This window comes from Lepus europaeus, chromosome 7 (assembly GCF_033115175.1).
Source record: "Lepus europaeus isolate LE1 chromosome 7, mLepTim1.pri, whole genome shotgun sequence".
In the NCBI taxonomy this organism is placed as follows: domain Eukaryota; kingdom Metazoa; phylum Chordata; class Mammalia; order Lagomorpha; family Leporidae; genus Lepus; species Lepus europaeus.
Genome location: NC_084833.1, coordinates 37305387 through 37330871, shown reverse-complemented (window position 1 = coordinate 37330871; position 25485 = coordinate 37305387). Strand labels below are relative to the sequence as shown.

General features: G+C 38.5%; 2 protein-coding genes across 5 annotated transcripts in view; one reads left to right on the top strand and one right to left on the bottom strand.

Moving 5' to 3' along the window:
- Positions 1-2275, bottom strand: part of KIF18A (kinesin family member 18A) — an 85584-nt gene extending 83309 nt beyond the window's left edge. For both annotated transcript variants that reach the window (XM_062196374.1, XM_062196375.1), the window contains exon 1: positions 2173-2275. The gene's annotated coding sequence lies outside the window, so the exon portion shown is untranslated. The remainder of the gene's footprint in view (positions 1-2172) is intronic.
- A 214-nt stretch (positions 2276-2489) lies between these two features.
- Positions 2490-25485, top strand: part of METTL15 (methyltransferase 15, mitochondrial 12S rRNA N4-cytidine) — a 289931-nt gene continuing 266935 nt past the window's right edge. Inside the window, exons 1-3 of one of the 3 annotated variants that reach the window (XM_062196372.1) lie at positions 2490-2542; positions 4312-4546; positions 7371-7661. In XM_062196372.1, coding sequence (XP_062052356.1) covers positions 7392-7661 — 270 coding nt within the window. In that variant the 5' untranslated portion in view covers positions 2490-2542; positions 4312-4546; positions 7371-7391. The remainder of the gene's footprint in view (positions 2543-4311; positions 4547-7370; positions 7662-25485) is intronic. The other 2 variants (XM_062196373.1, XM_062196371.1) reach the window with 2 other exon arrangements.

Here is a 25485-nt window from a genome sequence, read left to right as displayed (position 1 = left end):
GGCATTCCTATTTTATATCCTTTTGTATTACTGGTATTTAAAATTAAGTCTAGACACTATTTAGACCTATGTCTAAATCCAGTCTCTTTTCTTCCCAACTTTGCTTTGCTGGAATCAGAGAGCATGCTTCTACACAATCATACACAAGTAAAGCCGTACAGTCATGATTTTTTCTTTTTCCTAAAAGGGATTAACCAAATAAAAATGTATGCCATGAAATTTATAACTTTTTTTTTTTTTTTAATGATTTGTTTGAAAGAGTTACAGACAGAGGGACATCTGTCTCTGCTGGTTCATTCCCTAGATGGCCTCAACTGCTGGAGCTTGGTGGAGCCAGGAGCTTCCTCTAGGTCTCCCTTGTGGGTGCAAGGGTCCAAGCATTTGGGCCATCTTCTGCTGCTTTTGCAGGTCATTAGCAGGGAGCTAGATCAGAAGTGGAGCAGCCGGGATTCCAACTAAGGTGTCACAGGCAGCAGCTTAACCCTCTATGCCACAACCCTGGACCCTGATTGTTTCCTTTTTTTTTTTTTTTTGCCAGGCAGAGTTAGACAGAGAGAGAGACAGAGAAAGGTCTTCCATCCATTGGTTCACTCCCCTAACGGCTGCTAAGGCCGGCGCTGCACGGATCAGAAACCAGGAGCCGGGTACTTCCTCCTGGTCTCCCATGGGGGTGCAGGAGCCCAAAGACTTGGGCCATCCTCCGTTGCCCTCCCAGGCCACAGCACAGATCTGGACTGGAAGAGGAGCAACTGGGACTAGTACCCAGCGCCCCAACCAGGACTAGAACCTGGGGTGCTGGCGCTGCAGGTGGAGGATTAGCCAAGTGAGCCGCGGCGTCGGCCCTGTTTCTTATACACAAACTGAAATCTCAATTAGATTCATATTCCGTAAACATTTTTTAGGACTGGGAACTATTTTCGACAGTGTTACTTATAGTTCCTATGTTAAACCTCTTTGGAATAACCTTAGTGTTAGAGGCACCACTTTCAATAATTTACAAGCTTCAGAGACGTATGGAAAGTTCAAATGGAGGGAAGTATTGACAATCTATTTTTCCTCCTACTTTTCATAAGTAGCACAAAATTCATTTTATTGTATACCTTAATTGATCAGGCACTTTCGAAATGGAAATTTTATGTATGCGTAAATACATATTCATTACATGAGATTAATTACTAGTGTTAAAGGTAGATCAACTTTGTTCACTGAAATGGACAGGTCTCACAAATGATATAACCAACACCGTTTCGTCTTTGTAACTCATTCTTTAGCAACAACATTCATAAAAACCCCCCTACAGCCCAAGGTGGCAGAACTGCATGCTGTGAGAATGACAAAGTGAAAACCTATGGAGTGTCTAATGTATTCTTTGAGTTGTTCCATAGTTTATAACCTAAATTATATTGTTATAAATTAGTCTGACCAAATAATGTCATTTAGTAGACGGCAGTGGTCAGCCTTGGTTTCACTGTAAATGAGAGGCAAATGACCTTTAAAGAAACTAACAGCAGACTGTAGAAAGCCCGGTGCTTACAGTCCCCCTGTGTGCGGAGCACCTGGCCAAGCTGTACAGCTCCTCTGATCCTCAGCGACCCGTTAGGCACTCAAGACAGTGATCTTGATACTACACACCTGGGTTCGGGCGGGCCCCGAGTGGCCACGGCGAGGCTAACAGCAGAACCTTGCTGGACAAAAACTGCTGCGATAATCAATGGACGAAAGTTTCTCATTTGATAGCTAAACCCACAGACCTTTAACAACTCCTCGTGAAACAAAACACTCTTGAATTGCGATGCCGGAAGGCACTCCACACTGAATCCTTAAAGTTCTCTGCCACAGTCTGGGAAAGGGGCCAAGACACACTTTAAAATTTCCAGCTTCCTTCCAAAATTGAAGGCAGGCGATCCCAGCCCTTCCTGTAGAGTAGTGAAGAGATCAGCCAGAGCCCTGCTCCGGGCTGGTTCTCCAGTCCCTCCTGGCTTTCACTTTCTCCTCAGGGATCCGGACTACGCTCCCTCCGCAAACCGACAGCCACACAATGCTTCCGTATCTGTCAACAAGCCCATCGGGTCCTCCAGCCCCGAAGCGGCGAGACCCTCCGGTACCAGTGAGGCAATTTACCAAAAAGAGCGTTTTAGAAAGCAGTTTTCTCCTCGCGTGCCTCGCACTCACCTCAGGCCCCAAGAAAGGCCGCCGCGACCACTTCTCTTTAATGTCCGCCTCCCGGCGCTTCACACTTAATCTCAAAATTCAAACCCAAGCCAGCTTCCTCAGCGCCCCGTTTCATTGGCGGGTTCCTCGTGACGTCATCACGTCGGACGTTGCCCGGCTCGCTGAAGCTTGGCGCCGGGAGGCTCAGCCGCTCCGCTTGGTGGAGGCGACCTTGTTGTGCGTCGTCGTGGCAACGCGCTCGGTCATTTCCGGAGGCTGTGGCAGAGGTGGGCGGGGCTGGACTGGAGCGGCAGGCGGGAGGCAGCCGCCCAGGGATCCTCCGGCACCCTCCAGTTGCGCGGGCTCGGGGCCCGGTCCCAGGGTTCAGGGTGTGAGTGAGATCGGGCGGGCCGGGTTGACGTCTGTCCTTTGGCAGGGGGAGAGGCGGAGCCTGTTGGGTGTGGGGTAAGGGGGTAGGATTCTGGGTATTTATTTTCCCCTTTTCATGGATTAGTGAGGCCTCCAAAGCCCCTTCTCTGTGCAAGGTGTAGGGACCTGTTAACAGCCGTAGTCACTGGAGCAGACCTTTAGGGTCTCTTCAGCTGAGTTAATTGCAAGTCTGTGGTCTTTGGCGTTGAGGCCTGAGGTTTCATTTTGCACTACCCCAGGCCTACTCCCCTTAGTGCTAACTGAAAAGATTTGTTATATGATTGCTTTTTACATTCCTTAATGATAGTATTAAATTCACTTCAAGATTTTGGCTAAGTTTGTTATTAGATGAAGTGGTTTTTTTTAAAAGTCGCGGGTTACAAGTATTTCAGAATGAACACTTTAAAAAGGGGGGAAAAAACCCTGGAAAAAATGAGAAATGTATTTGCTAAGATAACTCTATTTGTTAGGATATTTTTAATAGTATGATATGAATTTCATTTTTCTATTACTGTTTTATTCGTTTATTAGCAAATATAGATTGTAGATTTTAGAGACACAGTAATTCATGGTATAGTAAAAAAAAAATCGCTGCCCTCTTGGAGTTTATATTCTGATGACTCTATTATTGTGTTAAAAAAAAAGACACCACACCAAGGCAGAGGATTAACAATAAAACAATGTGGAAATCACCCCTCATTATAGACATTTATTTCCCATTGAAAGCCAGGAGTATTATATATTTTATATTATGCATGTTATATGATTGCTTCTGAACATTGGCTAGAACATCAATAAAACTATTTCTGGTTTACTACATGTATCTTTGCTAATGAACAATTATTTGTATGCTAGGTTTGGTAATAAAATTGAGAAGATTTTTTACTTTATTTCAAGTAATTGCTGACTGTATAGTACTTTACTTTTAATATCTCAGGCATTTTATTAATAATTTTACATTTGATACATCATTCAGTTCTCAAAACAGCCCATGAGATATAGGTATGGTTCCTTTCATTTTATTGAGAGAAAACTGAAGTTTCAGTACATCACTGAAGGAAATATTTTTCTTGAGTTGTACAAACAAGCCAATTTTTAGAAATCAGTCATTTGAAATAGTTCTTAGATTGACATTGATCATATCTTAATCTAGTTGGAAAATATACTTACCTTGCTATTATAAAATTTCGTTGATCTTTGATGAAGTAAATAAAAATTTCAAATTTGGGCTTTTTGTTTTTGGATACCCATATTGTACAGAGTAATCAGGCCCTCAGGTGTTTCCACACCCAATTTTAATTTCACTGGTCATATAGCAATGTTCTGATTATGAGGTCTGTATTCTTAAGTAATTGTATATTTTGTTAAAACAGATTTTGAGGTCATAATCCATGCCATTGCTGTGCCAGCTGGCTACTCTTCAGTTTGGCAAGACTTCAAGGGGTTATAAGAGGATAAGAGAATGGAGCATTTTGTAAGGGAATGAAGGAGAAAAGAATCAAAACTTTATGTAGAGCTAAAGCGATAGAAATTCCCACCTTTCAGAAATTGGAGTACTATATAACTAACTGCAGTGTTATTAGAACACAAATTTAATAGGTTTAAAATAAACCTATAGGAGTAGACATAAGGAAAAAATGGAAAGATAAAGTTGCCTCAGACACTTAAAAAAAAAAAAAAGTAAAAGTGAATTTAACACGGCAATGGTGGGGCCTTATTTATTCCCCCTAGGAGCGCCCTTTGGAAAACCCAGCACCTTGAAGACCCTTTAGAAGCTAGGACTGGAAGCCGCGGAACCAAAGGCAGCCAGTCCTTGGTTGCAGGGGCGGACGTGAGCCCAGTCTGTCCGTCCGCAAGGTTCCCCCCCGGGCTGGGACCTAGACGTGCTGCAGATTCAGGTTCTCGGCGTCGCAGTGGGGCTCGCTGGCCCGAGGTAAAGGCCGACTGAGAACTCTCCGTGCCCCAGGTGAGGAGAAGGAGCCCGAGTCCCCGCAGCTCTGTTGGAAGCCGATACACCCTTAGGAGTACACCCGGGGGTGGCCCGACTAGTGCTAAGGGAAAGAACACGCCCCTTTCCCACCCGCTTTCCTCCACACGCCTTCTACCTGGGGTTTGAAGTTTCCCGACAGTTTTCCTTCCTCAGAGGACAGTTCTTAGGCAAAAGCGCGTGTTCTTCCTTTGCCTTAGAACCTCTTTCACTTTCTGTGCGTTCCCGCGCCTGTCTGCAGGTCGCATTTTTGTGGTTAAGACTTACATTTTCAGACAGAGTTTCCCTGCAGAGGAAACTGAACTGCAGTTATGGTAATTGTTAGGAAGTCGTCTTCACAGATATCCTTCACCTGTTTGTGCCCGGAATAAACAGAGTAAACGGGCCAATTGTGTAGTCTCAACAAGCCTAAACTCAATCTGGCTGGTAGTCAAATGACTTACCTTGAACACCGCGGGGCCCACCCTAGATAGCTGACGGCTGCCTTCCTATGACCAGAGGGAATTTAACTGGAAATCATTTAGGTGGCTGCCTCTCAGAAGACAGCAGGGGGCTTTGGGTTGTCTGGTAGGAGACCTGGCTGCTAGACAGGGAAAAGAACTTTGTTTAGAGCTTTCCTCCCGTTTTTAGGTAGGTATTCCAGAAACAACCATAGAGGAAAATGAATTATTTGTAGCCCTTTCTCCATTTGATACAACTTAGACAATTAATTCACAATAAAAATCAAAGCGTTATACCTTGGTTATAGTTTTAATATATAAAAATATTGTATAAATATATACATACAAACACATTGAATATATTAGAGAATAATGCTGGTGATAGCATTTTGTTTTCTTGTCTATTACTGCTTTTCCTCGTGTGGGTTTGGTGGGTATATTGGAATTGCTTCTGCTGCTGCTTAGGCTTTCTCTCTTAATTATAAAAATCTAGTCGCGTAGTACAGCTTGGTTAAATATCCCAAATTCCACTATTTCGGTCTGTAAGCAGAAAGCTCTCTTTCGGATACCTCGCAGCCTATTGTTCTTTTCAAGCAGATCAGGGCCAAGACATAGGATGTTGGTTCCTGAAAATAGTTGAATCTAAATTCATGAGATACCACAAATCCATGGTCAGTATGATTGAAGCACCATTAAATTTCATGAGTCAATTAAATAGTTCCAGTGTGTCATGTTTATAACATTAGAATTAAGATTATTAGGCTCTGGGGATGGAGCAGTTGTCTTACATTTCTGGCTTTGGCAAAGTACTTAATTGCCCCATTTTCCTCATCTGGAAAATGGGGATAATAATAACAGTTGTGATAAGGATTGAGTGAGCTAGTACATGTGTAGTGTGCTTAGAATAATAGTAAGTGGTATTTAATAAATGCTAAATAAATGTTAACTATTTTGAAAAATGAGAGAAACACTAAGAGAGTGGTTGGTTTTACATTTTGTAAGCTTTCTGATGGATAATTTGATTGACTAGTTAACTGCTTAGTATCCAAAAATTTAAAACACTCCACTATTTTTCTTTTTGGCCATATTTTTCTTTGTTACATTTGCCATAAAGTTCTGTGGATTTTATCAATAATAAAGTTAATTTATTATCAAGATAACATCTTATTCATGGCATACTGATATGCTATCATATGTTTATATTTCGTTCTGTTTTAGTCATTACATGTGATCAGTGTTTCAGCTTTTGATTTATGTTTTTTGAAGTGTTTTGAGGATGTGATTTTTGGAGTGAGACAGGTGAGATTTCTTGAAATGGGAATTCATAAAAATGTTACTTCTGTGTGGAATTTATCTGTTCATCTTTTTCCTCAGAAAACACTTAGTACTCATTCTGCGTGTCTTGATATTATGCATAGAAAGGTGTTGGGGTCTTATTTTTGTATAACTCAGTATCCAGGAGGAGAAAAGAGCAGTGTTTACTGATTATTTACTGTGGTAGTGTAAAAAATGTTGCTTGGAGCCAACTTAGTAAAAATCATAATGTTGTCAATATATTTGTTAATATATTTACATAAATAATTTTCTTCTTTTGTCTTTAAAAGAAGTATAGATTGCAGAAGACATTTGAACAGGTCTGAGAAATTTCAAGGCATTTTTCAGTTGTTGCTTGGTTTGGGCATAGGGGCTCAAAAACAAAGATGGATATGAAATGCCAAAGTGTGCTCAGTTGAAGTTTATAAAGGTTACGGTTCCAATTGGTATACACTCCACTGATGAAGGCTGGGATGAAGATAATCTCAGCAGTGAATAGCCATGGCACATCTGAAATTTTTACATGTCTCCTTTTCTTTTTGGGTGTACATGTCTTGTCTCTTTCCAGGAACAGTCTCTCATACAAAGTTAACTTGAAGATGAGACTTTAATAGTAAGAGAAAAACAAATGAAAGAACTTGAAATAAAATACCACCTGAATCTAAAATAGGATGCTTATAATCCCTTCAGTTGTCCAGATAGCTTTTCAGATGAACAATTTAAGCTTATTAAACCTACTCTTTAGAATTTATTAAAATTCAAAAAAAGTGTATTTCCAAAAAATGACAATAATCAATTTTCATATCCCTGATGGTTGAAACAGTGTTTTTATCAGGCCACATTAAACTTATATTTAAATTATGTTTCTGCAGTCTCTTAGATTCCTTGTTTGCTGTAAGGAGGTTAGTTATTACAATTTGTTTAAGATCTTCAGATGATGAGCCATATTTTTTGATGAGTTGAATATTTCATATTATTTTGCTTTCCTCCAAGTGTTATAACATTCTTTTAAAAAATTCAAGAATTGTGTTTTGAATTTTTTTTTCTAGATTCGTTGACCTACATACAGAATGCTTCGGTACTCATATTTTTGTAGAATATGTAAAGAATTTCCATCTTGCTGGTTGGAATTTGGCATGCTTAATTTAGGTGTCTGGCCAAAAAAAATACACAATACAGCAGAAGGATATAATGACTATGAAGCCCAGGGACAATCAGATCAAACTGGAGCTCAGGAGTTGCACAAATCTCAAGATAGAGATTCTGAAGCTATGGCTGAATTACACGTTCCAGTAATGGTGGATGAAGTTGTTCGTTGTTTGGCACCACAGAAAGGGCAGGTGAGTTGATTGGGTTTTTACTTATAGTACTTGTTATTGAGTTACAAATTATTTATTGTAATTTTCTCTATTTGAAATTGTACAATTCAGTGCTCTTCAGAATATTCATAAGGTTTTACAGTCATTACTACCATCTAATTCAGGAATATTTTCATCATTGCAGAAGGAAACCCTATATCCATTAGTATTCATTTCCCATTGGCCTCCTTCCCTTAACTCCTGACAGTCGCTAGCCTATATTTTGTCTCTATGGATTTGCCTGTTCTGGACATTTCATAAAAATTGATTCACATAAGATATGAACTTTTGTATGTGCCTTCCTTTACTCAGCATGTTTTCAAGTTTCATCCATGGTGTGGCATATATCAGTACTTTGTTTCTTTTTTAAAGGCTGAATCATTCCCTTGTATGGATATGCCACATTTATCTGTTAACAGACATTTATGTTGCTTGTGCTTTGTCACTATTGTTAATAATATTACTCTAAACTTGTGTACAAGTTTTTGTAGACATGTTTTCCTTTCTTTTGGATATTTAGGAGTGGAATTGCTTTATGCTTAACTTTTTGAAGATTTGCCAAAAGATTTCACAAAGTTGATTAGTTTCATCAAATGACAATTTAAAAAAGAACATTTTTAAATGCTAGGGTAATAAGTGAATGCCTGTGAAACTTTTTGGGAATTTTATCTTTTTAGCCATGATTGGAGACAAAGACTTGAATCTAAGTTCCTCTTCCCTATTATCTAAGTCTTATTTTTCAGGCATCTGCTGTATTAGAGTTCTTATGAGAAACCAGTAGAGTGTGTATGTGTCCGTTTTTTTATTTCCATAATGAAATAATGAAAGAGATTTCCTCAACTTATGCTATTGGAAGTGGAAGTCAAAATATCTTGGAACTGGCTCTGGCAAAACATACCCAAGCTGCATCTCAGCATAGTGGTTGGCATAGAGGGAGAAAGTCGGAGAGGGAGAGCATATCACATGGCAAGTCAGGAAGGCAGAGTGTTGGTGAGAGGCCAGTTTTCTTTGTTTACAACAACCTTTCCATGAGAACTAACCAGAGTCTCTTGAACACTATATAAATTCATTTTACTAATTGTTTCTCACTTGACCCACTTCTTAAAGGTCAGAACATATCTGAACTTTGCCACAGTGGGGTTCATATTTCCAAAGGATGACCCATTTCTAAGACAAACCACAACTAAATCATAGCAATGTGTGCATGTGTGTGCATGCATTTGCAGATGATAGTTTCCCCTTATCCTCAGGGTACATCATCTAAGATATCTAAAACCATAGATAGTACCAAACTTTATTAATACATAATGTTATTTTCCTGTTCTTACCCTATATCTTAGCAACCTCAGCATATAATTTTTCTTCCTACTAAATTGAGAGCTTTTGGCATATATGATTTACCAGCATCATGATTCTTGTGCTTTGGGACTATTATTAAGTAAAATAAGTGTTACATGAACACAAGCGCTGCAATGTGTGACCATCAATCTGATAACCTGATAGTGGAGATGACTACTAAGTGACTCATGGTGGTAGAATATACAGTGTGGACATATTGGACAAAGGATTGTTCATGTCCTGAGTGGGACATATTGGGAAGGTGTATCTAGAATGGCATGTAATTTAAAACTTAAGAATTATTTATTTCTGCAATAAACCATGGATAAGGGGAGGGTATACCTACAGGGGAGAAGGAGAGAGAAGAGAAGAGGGAAAGACAAAGTATGGGAGGGGGAGAGAGAGAGATTGAGAATATGAATGAATTGAACAGTTTGACTCATGTAGTATGTAGTGATGGTAAATTCAAAATCAGCAAGACAGACTGGCAGGCTGGGGAACTAGGAAAGGAGTCTAAAGGAACTCTGCTAGCAGAATTCCTTCTTGTTCTATTGAGTATCAGCTTTTGTTCTATTAAGGCCTCTCCTGATTGGTTGAGACCCTCTCGTATTATGAAGAATAATCTGCTTTACTCAAAGTCCACCTATTTAAATGCTATCTCATCCAGAAAATAGGATTAAAGAGGCATCCGGCATAATATTTAACTAAATATCTGGGCACTGTTGCCCAAACAGATTGACACACAACATTAAAGATAACACCTACCTTACTTACAGTATGGCCAGCAGGATAAAAAAGTCTTTGATATAAAATGCTTTAAAACTCATGAAGAGTTAACGAAAATGTGAAGTGATACAATATCCAAAAAGAAAACACTAGAAACATACATAGAAACACACACACACAATTAACTACTTTGTGGTAGATTTTCCTCAAGTGTCTATTAAGTAATTAATACTGTGCTTTCCAGTGTACTGACTTCAGAAATGGGATCCCTTATACTAAAAGCTATTGTTTTTACCAAACTCATTTATTTTCATTTTGAAAGTCATACTTCACTTCTTTTTCCAATATATAGGAGAATTAACTTAGTGGTTAGCAAGATTCTGGGACTGGACTGCCTATTTAGAATCTCTTGTTTGAGAAACAAAAAGCTCTTAATGTGCAGTATCTTTTTTTTTTTTTTTTCTAAGACTTATTCAAGTTGTATTAAGCGGTTTTCATGAACTAAGTCCTAATTTATATGGATAAGGAGTATTAGAATTAGTGGATGTTGCTCATATAAAAGCCATCCGTGGCCGGCGCCACAGCTCACTTGGCTAATCCTCCACCTGTGACGCTGGTACCCCAGGTTCTAGTTCTGGTTGGGGCGCCGAGTTTTATCCCAGTTGCTCCTCTTCCGGTCCACCTCTCTGCTGTGGCCTGAGAAGGCAGTGAAGGATGGCCCAAGGTCTTGGGCCCTGCATCCGCATGGGAGACCAGGAGGAAGCACCTGACTCCTGGCTTCGGATGGGCGCAGCGTGCTGGCTGTGGCAGCCATTTGAGGGGTGAACCAACGGAAGGAAGACCTTTCCCTCTGTCTCTCTCTCACTGACTAACTTTGCCTGTCCAAAAAAAAAAAAAAAAAAAAACACACACGCAGCCATCAGTGATATCAAATGGGTTGTTTCATCATAACAATATTGTTCATAAAACAAAATAATGCAAGCATGCTTACATGAGTTTATATATACAAGGCATCTTACTCAATGCTGTCATGTAGGGACTCTAGAATAAATACACATTAAAATGTAAATTTAAAAATTAAGTTGGGTAAAACTTCCTGTTGCATATGGCTTTAATTAAATGAAATCCTCTATTTTCTTAAAGATTCATAAAGCAGGTATAGCACTTAAAATAATCTCTGAGTGCAATTTTTTATATAGATATATATGATTTATTATTTTTTAAAGATTGATTTATTTGAAAGGCAGAGCAGCAGATGGAGACAGGCAGAGAGAGAGAGGTAAATCCATTTTCTACCCACCTGTTTACTTGCCAGTTGGCTGCAACAGCTGGTTTGGGCCAGGATAAAGCTAGGAGCCATCTTGGTATTCTTCATGGGTGGCAGGAGTTCAAGCAATTGGGTCATTATCTACTGCCTTCCTAGGTGCATTAGCAGGAGACTAGATCTGAAGCAGAGCAGCATAGACTTGAACTGGCACTGGAATATGAGTTGCTGGAATCATTAGTGTCAGCTTAACCTGCTGACCCTTAACAAGGGCCACTACGCTGGCCCTTGTGATTTATTTTAAGTACATTCATATATATAGAGACACTTTAAATACATTGATATATATAGAGAGAACGGGGAAGTTAGTAAAAAACTGGAACTGAATTCAGCACCTTGAATTTGACTTCTGGCAACCAGGAATCAAAATTATGTTGTATCAATTTACTGAATCTTAGTAGCAAAGCCAAATATTTATTTTGCACTAACCCATGAGTTAGAAGAACAAACTGCACCAAGTCTCCTAGTAAATCAGTACTGTATATGCCTTTTTTCTTAAATGGATTGAATAAAATTAGAGGATTCTCCAATTTGATCTATTGGATCAATTTGATCTGTTTTTTTCTGTTCAGATTCCTGACAAATGTAATATTGGTTTATTGTGACTTTTCATTGTTCGATTTGAGTTGGGCTTTCCAATAACTTTTTATAGAAAGTTTAATTTTATGAATGTTACTTCTGAAAACTTTCATGTGATGTACACTTAGAGATGATGCTTTTTCTTACCTTTCTGCTGTCTGCCAGACAGCTTTATTCACTATTCCCTTAATCTTCAAGCAATAAAGTACTAGTGACAGTCTTGGACAGGAAAGATCTTCATTTCATCCAGAATCCATTATTTGCTTTTCTTCTTCCTGAGCCTTTTCCCAAAAATCATTTTCCTTTGCAAGCTATGAGTCATATTCTCACTTGTATCAATCACCCACTTAATTATTACTTTTTCACATCACCTTCAACAATGAACTTACAGATGAAACTTTTGATCATAACAGGACCTTAAAAAAATCTAAATGTAGTTTTTAAGTAGGACAGCATTTTATGATTATTTTTTCTTAATCTTCAGAAAGTACCAATATTTAAAGAAAATATTGGTTTAAGGAATTTCTTCTGAATCATATTTATTTCTTCTGCATCATAGCTAGTTTACTACATAATACAAATACATTGAAATATTTGCTAGTTTGATTTATAAGAAAAAAGTTATCTTTTTCTTGGTAGGTTCTGAGGGCACTAAATTATGATTGTTTCTCCTTGCTTAGTTTTTAGTATTTCATGTTCTAGATGAATAAATTTTCTTGTTAAGGATGTATTAGTTATCTAAAATCATTTTGGTTGTTTGTGGAACATTTTAACCTAAGCTACATTGGTCCAGTTTTTACTGCTAATTTCTGAAGACTGGAGAAAACAAGAATGATCCTGCCTAGTTTAGGATGGTAGTAGTTTGGAGGGTATAGAAGATTTCATGTTCATTGCCCAGAAATAGTGCTAAATTAGCTTGATGCCTTGGGGCTTCTGTAAGAGTGCTAATTGTAAAGGAGATGATGGATATGTGAAGACTAATATCAGTAGCTGTGCAGTTTTGGTCAATTAATTTGTGGCTGAGCCTCAGATTCCTCATCCATGAAATGAATAAGTATGTCATATGTTTACTCTGAGGACTAGATGTAAATTACTTAGAATTATATCTTCCAAGTAATATGAACTCAGTAAACTTTAGCTGTCACTCTTATTGGGATAAGAAGTATTAGGGTTGGTAGCTGGATAAAAAGAGCAACAACAACAAAGAAAACTGCCAGGAGACTACAAAGGTAGAACCAGTATATCTTATTTGGAACTAAACAAATAATGTTTACTCTGCCTGGAACTCTACCCATCACCATCTTTCAAATCTTTTTTTTTTTTTTTTACTTTCTCTGAGCATTTTGTGAACTTCCAGAGGAAGCTGTTTATGAGGGGTTTTAAAACAGTTCATGGAGGGGGAGGGGCCGGCACTGTGGTGCAGTGGGCTAAGCCTCCACCTGCAGCGCCAGCATCCCATATGGGCACCCATTTGAGTCCCATCTGCTCCACTTCTGATCCAGCTCTCTGCTGTGGCCTGGGACAGCAGTAGAAGATGGCTCAAGTCCCTGGGCCCCAGCCACCTGTGTGGGAGACCTACCTAGAGGAAGCTCCTGGCTCCTGGCTTTGGATGGGCTCAGCTCCGGCCTTTGCGGCCATTTGGAGAGTGAAGCAGCAGATGGAAGACTTCTCTCTCTCTGCCTCTGCCTTTCCGTAGCTCTGCCTTTCAAATAAATGAATAAATATTAAACAAAAACAGTTCATGGAAAGAGCCAGCATTGTTTGGTGCAAGCAGGTTGCTGCCTGTAACACCAGCATCCCTTATCAGAGTGTTGGTTTGAGTCTTGGCTATTCTTCTTCCAATCAAACTTCCTTCTGATGGGCCTGGGAAGGCAGCAGAAGATGGCTCAGGTGCTTGAGCCTCTTCCACCCATGTGGGAAACTAGGATGGAGTTCCTGACTCCTGGCTTCTGCCTGGCCTAGACCTGCCTGTTGCAGCCATTTGGGGAATGAACCAGTGGATGGGGGCTCACTCTCTCTCTCTCTCTCTTTCTCTATCTCTCTTACTCTGCCTTTCAAATAAATCAATATTTTTTAAGAAGTTCATTGAAAATTTGCATTAACTTTTAGTTCCATTATTCCATAAACTTATTGAAGCACCCTTATATAGTCTTAGAATTGTGTCATATGTATTTTTCTTACATAGCACTAATAATAATTTATAATTAGTTTTTATATTTATTCAATGAACAATTCTCCTGGTAGACTGTCCCTTATAAAATCATAGAAATGTTTATCTTGGTTAACATTATATCTCTGATGCCTGGTTAAAACGCTTTCTGTGTGTGGCTTTGTGAAGATGTTAAATGAATGAATAAAAGTCAAAAATAATCCAAAGGCATATGTGAAGTATCAATAAAAGGAATGTCCCTTGATACTAAGGTAGTTTCTTTCAGTTAAGACTTTTATATTATTCTAACCTCCGTGTCGAAGGCTTTGATTAAGGAACTACAGAAAGCTGGTGAAGAAGCCACAGTAAGGACTAAGAAAATGAAGTAGCATTAAAATGATGCAAAATATGATGACAAGTAGACTAAGGTTGTAATGTTTAGATTATAAATATTTTACCTATTATAATATTGTAACATTGAATATTAATTTTTATAATTATTAGATTTGATAAAATTGTCATGATACTCGTTTTGATAATTCTCTTTGTAAAAGTCATTGTGAAGCTGACATTGTGGTGCAGCAAGTTAAGCTGCCACTTGTGATGCCTGCATCTCATATCAGAATGCTGGTTTGACTTTTGGCTGCTTGGCTTCTGATCCAGCTTCTGGCTAATGTGCCTGGGAAAGTAGTAGAAGATTGTCCAAGTGCTTGGAGCCCTGCTTCCCATCGGGGAGGCAAGGATAGAGTTCCAGGCTTCTGGCATCAGTCTGGCCCAACCCAGCTGTTGTGGCGAGTTGGGAAGTGAACCACAGATGGGAAATCTCTGTCTCTCTCATTTTGTCACTCTTCCTTTCAAATACATAAATAAGATCTTCAAAAACATCCATTATGTTTTGTTGTTTTGGTTTCCTTTATTTTTAAAGATTTATTCATTTATTTTGAATGCCAGAGTTAGAGAAATAGAGGAAGAGACGAGAAGAGAGGGACAGATTTTCAGCCCACTGGCTCACTTCCCAGATGGCTGCCACAGCCAGCACTGGGCCATCAGTAGTATTGCTTTACTTGAATATTTTTGCAATCTTTAATAGAGAATAATCATCAAATATAAATTATTGAGACTGTTAGTACTTTAAATACTGAAGACATATATATATATATATGTATCTAGTGTTTATATATAGTGGCATTTTTATATATAGTGACACTATATATATGAAATGTCAATATATATTGTTTTTCCTTGAGGTGCCATTTTATTTCAAATTATATTCTACATTTTAAGAATATTTTTGTCTTAATCACGGGTCATATTTAATGGGCCTTGTATTAAAATGCCTTCTGAAGTGTGATATTTCCAGTGTGGTGCTGGTCAGTGTTCCACATTTGACACTGAGGATGGGGGTGGGTTTTGAATTTACAGAAACGTAAACCTTGATTTTAATTTTTGCACATATCGATGGTATACGTACTTCTACCATTATCCACTTTAAGCTACCAACTTATGTCACTGAATATGCATTTAGTCTGCCTCTTTCTTTAACTTGTTTTCCTACTTCTTGAAGTTTATATTAATGATAAGACAGTTTTCCATACACTGTATAGTATTGTATCTATTACTTTGTATTTACTTTTCCCAGTGACTTGTTGGGTTGAGATCATCTTATTAATATTTTAAAATCTGGTTTTATTGGTTTATCTTCCTTCATGTATCTTTGAAAGGGTAGTCATTCCCTCATTTCCTTCTCTCTACTACTGCAAAACCTTGTCCTTTTTTTTTTTTTTTTTTTGACAGGCAGAGTGGACAGTGAGAGACAGAGACAGAGAGAAAGGTCTTCCTTTTGCCGTTGGTTCACCCTCCAATGGCCGCCGCGGTTGGCGCGCTGCGGCCGGCGCACCGCGCTGATCCGATGGCAGGAGCCAGGAGCTTCTCCTGGTCTCCCATGGGGTGCAGGGCCCAAGCACTTGGGCCATCCTCCACTGCACTCCCTGGCCACAGCAGAGAGCTGGCCTGGAAGAGGGGCAACTGGGACAGAATCCGGTGCCCCAACCGGGACTAGAACCCGGTGTGCTGGCGCCGCAAGGTGGAGGATTAACCTAGTGAGCCGCGGCGCCGGCAAAACCTTGTCCTTTTTATAATTATAAAGTGCTTTATATTATACCATAATTCTTTATTGCCACTACCTTTTTCTTCTTTGTATTCCCAGCACCAGTATGATGCCTGATTTACAGTGGAGGGCAAAAAAATGTTTAATTGTAGTTGAGCTGATAACTTATTAATGTTGTGAATTGATTTGATTTCATTAGCTTTATTATTTACACATTAAGACTTGAAGGTAAAGCTGTACTTGGGGTCTATTATATATAGTGATTTCTTGCCTCATTTAAAAAATGCATTTAGAAGGACATCTTTTTTTTTTTTTTTAAGATTTATTTGTGTACTTGAAAGATTTACAGTGAGAGAGAGAGACAGACAGAGAGACAGAGAGAGCGAGAGAGAGACAGATTTTCCATCTCCCCAGATAGCTGCAACAACCAGCACTGGGCTAGGCTGAAGCGAGGAGCTTCTGGGTCTCCCATGTGGTTGGCAAGAGCTCAAGCACTTGGGCCTTCTTTTACTGCCTTTCCCAGGCCATTAGCAGGGAGCTGAATTGTAAGTGGAGCATCCAGGACACAAACTGGTTTTCAAAATGAATGTTGGCATTGCAGGCAGCAGCTCAACATGCCATGGCTGCAATGCTGACCCCAAGGAAGTCCTTTTAATACTCCTAATACATCTTATGATGTATTTCGTGTAACTTGCGATAGTCCATAATTTTGAAAATCATGTATAAAGTTTTCACAGTATGTGTTTCAGTAAACTTTTTGAGTACTCTTCATATGTATGAATTTCAAAATTTTTGGCAACAAAATAAACTTCTAAATTTCAGTTTCTATTAACTTTTTGAAATACTGTCATATAATTAAAAATCCCATTATTGAGTTTTTGATTAGATTTTATTATATGCAGTATTTTATTAGTGACATTTATTTGTTATTATTTTATTTAATGGCGTGCTTATTTTCTTATCTGTCATTTATTGGTATCTTTTATATGGAGACTATGCTGCCTGATAAGTGATGAACATTTTGTATGTTCTTGTTAAGGTGTTTAAAGCCTTTATGGAGTCAGTGGTAGTAAACACAAAGCAATTAGGTAACAATTAAATGTGGAGTTCTTAGATTTGATGATTTAATCGATAGTTTCTTTTTATGAAGAATTTTTAGTTATGAAAATATTATATCAAAACTCTACTATATATTCTCTAATTCCAAAAAACTTACACTATTGCATGTAGAAATTTCTTTAGAGAATTTTGGGGTGGAGGAAATTGGAGTATGGAGCCCTCTGGTAAATTTAACACATTTTCTTTAATGGTAATGTATATTTTAATGTTATTTATTAACTGCTTGTTCTTATGTTAAAAGAAAGGTGAAAAAAATGATACACAAATGAGGTTTTTGGTTATCTTTTCAAATTTTACTTGCTATGTATATAAAGAAAAAGTCTGGTAAATGCTACTTAGTTGTAGCCAAAGTCTTAGTCACAGTTCTTTAAAGTTTTAGAAGTGATTGTATTATTGATAACTAAGATGAAAATGTATGTTATAAAATAAAACTATACAAAAGAAATTTATGCTCTTAATTCTATTTTGCATGAATTTTTTGAAGTACTAACATACATAGGGGTGAATGCATATATATATATATATATATATATACACACACACACATGGGCAGACAAGTATATATACAGACTTATAGGTGTGTGCATATATATGACTGTATACCTATACATATGTGAGACTAAATAAATATTTTCATTTTCAAATATTTAATATTTGTAGTGAATTTTAGGTATACCACTTTTTTTAGTAACCTCATGATCTGTGTGAATTTGCTTGATTTTTCTACCAAGGAAATACATTTATTTAAAAGATTTATTTATTTATTTGAAACTCAGAATCATACAGAGAGAGGAGAGGCAGAGAGAGAGAGAGGTCTTCCATCCGTAGGTTCACTCCCCAAATGGCTGTGATGGCCAGAGTTGCGCCAATCTGAAGCCAGGAGTCAGGAGCTAGGAGCTTCTTCTGGGTCTCCCATGTGGGTGCAGGGGCCCGAGGGCTTAGGCCATCTTCTGCTGCTTTCCCAGGCCATAGCACAGAACTGGATAGGAAGTGGAGCAGCCGGGACTTGAACCAGTGCCCATATGGGATGCTGGCACTACAGGTGGCGGCTTTACCTGCTATGCGACAGCTCCGGCCCCACATTAATACGTTTTTATCACTGCATTTAATTCTCTTAATTGCAGTTTAGAAGTAAATTGTTAATAAAGGGTATTAGATACCTATGTAAGAGCCAACAACTTTACTCAGTTATTTTGCCTATCTAGTGTCTTTAAATTAACCTTCTAGTTTGATATATTTTATTGTTTAAATGCTGAGTCCGTGTTATGCTTTTGCTTACTGCAATATAAGGATTAAGGTATAAAAAATTCAACCTCAAAGACGCTTTTAAATTAGTTTAAAAATTATCAGTCTATCTGTGGTCAGCTTGGGTTTATCACCAATTGCTGGAGTTAAGAATTTCACAAGAGGAAGGAAAAGACATTACAACAGTAACTTTGAGAATTCACATTTTTTTTTTTTTTTTTTTTTGACAGGCAGAGTGGACAGTGAGAGACAGAGACAGAGAGAAAGGTCTTCCTTTTCTGTTGGTTCACCCTCCAATGGCCGCCGCGGTAGCGCGCTGCGGCCGGCGCACCGCGCTGATCCGATGGCAGGAGCCAGGTGTTTATCCTGGTCTCCCATGGGGTGCAGGGCCCAAGCACTTGGGCCATCCTCCACTGCACTCCCTGGCCACAGCAGAGAGCTGGCCTGGAAGAGGGGCAACCGGGAGAGAATTCACATTTTTAAAATAAAATATGAGACTTTTTGACTCTACCATTTGATATAAACTGAAAGCTATGACAAAATTCTTTGAAATCCATGAGTGGTAAAAGTGAGAGAATGTAGGAGAAAATATAGATGATCTTCGGTTTGGCAATGACTTTTTTTGTATATGACACCAAAGGCATGATCCATGAAAGAAAGAATTGATAAGCTGAACTTCATTATAATTAAAATTCTGTTCTCTATCTAAAGAGAATAGAAAGTCTAGCCATAGGCTTCAAAAATTTTTTTGTGAAGGGTACATCTGATAAAATACTGTATCTAAAATATAAAAAGAACTCTTAAAACTCAAGCAAACAAAAATGCAATTAAAAAAATGAGGGGGCAGGCAATATGGTGCAGTGGTTAAGGTACCACTTGGGATGCCTACGTCTCATATCAGAGTGCCTGGGATCAAGTCCCTTGTTGGCTTTCCAGTAAATATTCTTCCCAATAAATAAAGGCGCAAGTACTGGAATCTCTTCCAACCATATGGGAGACTCAAATGGAGTTTTTGGTTCCTGGCTTTGGTGTGGCGCAACCATGGCTGTTGGGAGCATTTGGGTGACAATAAGTAAGTGGATCTCTCTCTTTCTCTCACTCTTACTCTGCCTTTCAAGTAGATGAAAATAAATAAATACACATTTAAAAAATACATTTAAAAATACATTTTAAATGATGGCCAGAATTGAGACAAACAGCAAATGCTGGTGAGAATGTGGAACAATAGGAACTCTCATTGCTGGTGGGAATTCAAAATGGTACAGTCACTTTGGAAGACCGTTTGGCAGTTTCTTACAAAGCTATATTCTTTTTTTTTTTTTTTTAAAGATTTATTTGTTTGAAAGACAGAGTTACAGAGAGGTATAGAGACAGAGAGAAAGGTCTTCCATCCGCTGGTTCACTCCCCACATGGCCGCAAAGGCCGTAGCTGCGCCGATCCGAAGCCGGGAGCCAGGAGCTTCTTCCGGGTCTCCCATGTGGGTGCAGGGGCCCAAGGACTTGGGCCATCTTCTACTGCTTTCCCAGGGCATAGCAGAGAGCTGGATTGGAAGAGGAGCAGCCGGGACTAGAACTGGCACCCATATGGGATGCCGGCACCTCAGGCCCGGCTTCGCCACAACGCTGGCTCCAGCTATATTCTTAATATATGATATAGAAATCATACTTCTTGCTATTTTCAAAAAGGAATTGAAAACACGACTACACAAAAACCTGTACATTGATGTTGATAGCAGCTTTATTTTGAATTGCCAGAATTGAATAACAACCAAGATGTTTTACAGGTGACTGAAATAGCTTTTTTATACCAATAGCATTGGATTGATATTCATTACTAAACAGAAATGAGCTTGTAAACAATCAAAATAATAGAGTAAACTGAAATGTGTATTACCAAGTAATAGAACCCAATCAAAAAAGAGTGAATATTGTGCGGTTCCAACTATATGACAATCTAGAAAAATTGAAACTATGGGGACAATAAAAAGATCACTGTTTGCCTGGTTTTACTGGGGGAGGGAGAGATGAATTGGCAGAGTACTGGGAATTTTAGGACAGTGAAACTGCTCTTTATGAACCTGTAATGGTGAGTACATGTCATCATACATTTTTCTAATACAATGCATACTACTAGGAGGGGACTCTAAACTATGATATTTATATAAGGATGTGTCAATATAAGTTCATCCATTTTAACAAATGTACCAGTCTGGTGGGGGGCTGGTTTTAATGAGAGAAGTTATATATGTGAGAGAACAGTGAGTATGTGGGAAATCCATGAATATTCTTTTGATTTTTGCTATGACCAGAGAATTGCTCTAAAAAATAAAGTTATGAAAATTGTTGCAAATACAAAGGTACTTCAGGCAGTTGAGGGGAGAATGAAATTAGGAGGTGTTTATTTTGTGTAAAAACATTTGAAATTCATGCATAATTTTTTTGTAGTATATGTTTTCCATGAACTTTTTGAAGACCCTGTCATAAAACCCGGAAACTAAATATTTCATAGTCAAGAAAAATGATATTCTTTTATATTTAAAAGTCAGACGTATGCACTGAATTTTAAATTTATTTAAGAGTCATTGATGTGATTCATAAATAGAGATGACCCTGGAAGCAAACAGTTCTACTTGGATAAGGGAAGCTTATTTAAAGAAAAAGGAGAAACAGGTAAGGTCTTTTTTTTTTTTTCTTCAGGAAACAAATTCACATGAGTCATCCTGGGTACTGGTTACTCTCTATTTAGGTCAGCACTAGACCCTGATCAATAGTCTAATCATAGTTACTGCAAGAGGATAGATTCAGTGGTTTTTGTCTTTTCCCATTATTCTAAGTTCCATATTGTTTTTGTGAAGAGTGTTTAGGAAGCATACCTTGACCTTTTGAAGTTCTCATAGCATTTTATTTTACTATTATACCTTCTAATATCACAAACTGCTGAGCTGTAAGTAGCATACCTAAAATGTTATTTTATAATAAACCAAGTTGCAAAGCCTTTTGGTGACTCATCTTTTATTGTTCAATAAACTCTCTTTCTCTGTCCTTTTTCTTTTTTGGTTGGTGCTAGTGGCTGTTCCTTGTTGGTAAAATGAATCCTATTTACCAGGAGTTAATATGCTTTTAAAGATTTTATTTTTCTTGATGAATATTGCTTTAAAATACTTAAGCACACTTTTTGTAGCTATTTATTTTCCCTCCCATTCTGTGTAAACTATTTACTTGGCTTGTTTGGTCTTCAATATTTGAGATAGCATTATATCACACTATAATTTAGGCATGTATTTTATCCTTTTCCTATTTATTTGCTCTGTATCCTAAGTAGTATTTTTCTATATTTATGACTAAGTTTCAAGATAAAACCTAATTCTCCCATTTGCCAAATATTTATTTTCTTTCTGGAAAGCAAAAGAAATACACTGGATATTGAAAATATTTATAAAGATGGAAGATTTTCCACTGGAGGCCAGTATATGCTGAGAACAGTATTATTAATAATAACAGTATACAGTTGTGTAAAATTTTACTGTTATATAAGATTTTACTATTTCAAGAGGACTTTCCTATATTATTCTCTGTGCTTTTATTCATTGGTACTAATCTCAGTAGTATCTTGTACATTATGCCAGATGTGGGAAGGAGGTCAGATGTCTCCAGTGGGTCTGTTCTTCTGGAATGATGTAGTAACAGATGATATTCTTAGTGTTCTTAAGTACTCTAAGGTTCTAGTGCTCAGCCTACAATATCTTCAGAGCCAGTTTGGCTGAATGTCTCTAGAGAATAGAATACCAGCCTGAGCACTTGGGATTATGCCTGTGATTAGTAATTTGTAGCATGTTATACTGCTCTTGCTTTCAGAAATTTATGCAGAGGAGTCCATACTGATCTCATTGATCAGTTCACTGGAATTTTCAGAGCTTGATCCCAAACTGACCTCTTATTCTTTCAAGGAAACTATATTTGTAATGACTGGATAGGAAAAGAATTTGCTCAAAGAAAGGAACCAGATGCACCGACTAGAACTTCCCAGTGACTGAAGTTTAAATATGCAGTTAGAGAGATGGGTATGGTTTGAAGAGGAAAAACAAAACAAAACAATACAACTATCAGAATAATCTGAAGCAACAAAATGTAGATGCTGAAAAAGAGGGCGGACATTTGGTACAGCATTGACTTGTCACTTGGGATGCTTGCATCCCATGTCAGAGTATGTGGTTTCAGCTCTGGCTCTGCTTCTGATTCCTGCTTCCTGCTTGTGTAACCCGTGAGACCTGGATTGAGCTCCCAACTCCTGGCTTGGCCCTGTGCAGCCCTTACTGTGAAGACATCTGGGGAGTGAACCAGTGGTGGATGATTTCATTTCCTTCTCTGTCTCTCTGGCTTTCAAACAAAACATTAAAATAAATAAATAAAGGAAATTTTTTTGAAAGTCAGAGATGGGAAACAGAGAGAAGATATCAGTCTTCCCTCCTTGGATTCACTCCCCAGATGACTGCAACAGCAAGGCCTGGCCAGGCGGAAGCCAAGCGCTCCGTCTGTGTCTCCCAAGTGGGTGCAGGGCCCCACTTTTTCCCAGATGATTAGCATGGAGCTGGATCAGAAATGGAGCAGCTGGAACACGAACCAAACCAACTTCCATGTGGGATGTAAGTGCTGTAATTCTGGTCCCAGTAATAAAAAGTTTAAAAATACTGAAAAGGAAAACAGACTTAAATGAGTTTCTTTATTTCTCTGCTTCCTGTGCCACCAAGCTACCCTAAGTCCCTTTGTATGGTTTTGATTTTACTCTTACGTAAAACTGATTCTGCTTCTCACCCACTTTTTAAAAATGACATTAAATTCTGGTCATATGAATACTTCTGTTTTTCTACCTGTACAGAATATCATCACCGAGGTGGTTCCTTTTTGAGCATTGATTGTAAAAGAAACAGTTTTGAATTGAAAGGCTTGATTTTTCTCCAATTTAAAATTACAAAAACAGCAAACTACTTTTGTGAATGAACATGAACCAACTTCTCTGGCTTGGCATTGCTTTAGAATTAAAATTCAAACTGAGATTTTTTTAAAAGCAGAAATGGAGATAAGTATGAGAGATAATTGTTTTATGTTTCTATATTTTTTAACAGTTTAATAGGAACTACCCAGATTTTTCTAAAATTAAGCTTTGCCATGAGAAGCCTTTAGTTTAAAGGCATGATTGATACATGCTGTGAGATTTGAATGTATCTCCCCCCAATTTCATGTTTTGGAAACCTAATCTGAAAATTCATATAGTAATGATTTCAAGGTGGAGACTTTGAAAAGTAATTAGGATTAGATGAGGTCATGGGCATTTGGGATGACAGTAGTGGCTGTGTAAGAGGAGGAAGAGAGATCCCAGCTAGCATGCCCTATGCTGGATTATGATTCAGCAAGAACACCTTCTCCAGATGTGAAGCAGATTCTAGCTCTATGTTCTTAGATTCCCCAGTCTCCAGGGTTGTGAGTTAAATAAACTTCTATTTCTTTTTAAAATTTATTTATTTGAGAAGCAGAGCTCTCATCCTCTCATTCATTCCCCAAATGCCTGAAATAGCTAGTCCTGGGCCAGGCTGAAGGCAGAAGCTGGAAACTCAATACAAGATTCCCATCACTTTAGTCAATACCCATTGCTGTACAGGGTGTGCATTAGATGGAAGCTGAAATTGGGAGGGGAACCAGGACTTGAACCCAGGTACTCCAATATGGGATGTGGGCATCCCAAATAACATCTTAACTGCTATGCTAAATGCCTGCCATTAAACTTCTATTCTTGACAAATTATCTTGTCTCAAGTATTTTATTACACCAACAGATAAGAAGCAGCAGCTTACAAAATAATTATTTCAAGGTTTTAAAGTTTTGTTTATTTGTTTGAAAAGGAAAGATAAGAGAAAGCATGAGAGAGAGAGAGCAAGAGAGAGTGTATGAGCACACACATGAGAGATTTCTTCCAGATCTTCCATCTGCTAGTTCACTTCCCAAATGCCTGCAACATCCAGGGTGAGGTCAGGCCGAAGTCAGGAGCCAAGAACTCCATCTGAGTCTGCCACGTAAGTGGCAGGGGCTCAAGTAACTGAGCCATTATGTTTCCCAAGGTGCACTGCTTCAAGAGTAAGTTATTTGAAGAATATGTCAAAAATTTTTTGAGAAATTTTATCAAAATCACAGTAAGTTCTGCTTAAGGTAATTATGCCTTCTGAAAACAAGGAGTGAAAAGTTGTCTTAGTTTCAAATTCATTATTTCTTCTGAAATCTTCAGTATGTAGATTGGAACCATTCTGGTTTCTGAGCCTTTTATAGTTGGAGAAAGATAAATAAATATCCCTGCAAAAATTTGAAAATCTATTTTGTTTTCAATGTATAGTGTTCTGGATTTCAGCAGATTTGGTTTATATTCATTTTGGGAAATTTTTTTTAAAATAATGTCTTGAAAGATTTTATTTATTTATTTGAAAGAGTTGCACAGAGGAGAGGCAGAGGGAGAGAGGTCTTCCCTCCGGTGGTTCACTCACCAATTGGCTGCAATGACTGGAGCTGCATCGATCTGAAGCCAGGAGCCAGGAGCTTTTTCCGGGTCTCCCACGTGGGTGCAGGGGCCCAAGGACTTGGGCCATCTTCCACTGCTTTCCCAGTCCATAGCAGAGAGCTGAATTGGAAGTGGAGCAGCTGGGTCTTGAACCGGCGCCCATATGGGATGCTGGCGCTTCAGGCCAGGGCGTTAACCTGCTGCGCCACAGTGCCAGCCTCATAAATATTTTTTAAAATAGTTAATGAGAGGCCAATGCTGTGGCATAGTGGGTTAGGCTGCCACCTGCCATGCCAGCATCCTTTATGGGCACTAGTTCAAGTCCTGGCTGCTCGCTTCTGATACAGCTCCCTGCTAATGCCCTTGGGAAAGGAGCAGAAGCTTGCCCAAGTTCTGGAGCCTCTGTATCCAGGTTGGAGATTAGGATGAAGCCCCTGGCCCCTGGCTTTGATCTGGGACAGTCATGGGCATTTGGAGAGTGAACCAGTGGATGGAAGACTGCACTCTGCTTCTGCCTCTCCTTCTCTCTAACTCTACCTTTCAAATCAATCAATAAATATATCTTTAAAAGAATAAAATAGTTAACGAATTTTTGAAAAAATATTTTTTATCAAGATAGAATCATTGGGACTGGCGCTGTGGTGTAATGGGTAAAGCCACTGCCTGCAGTGCTGG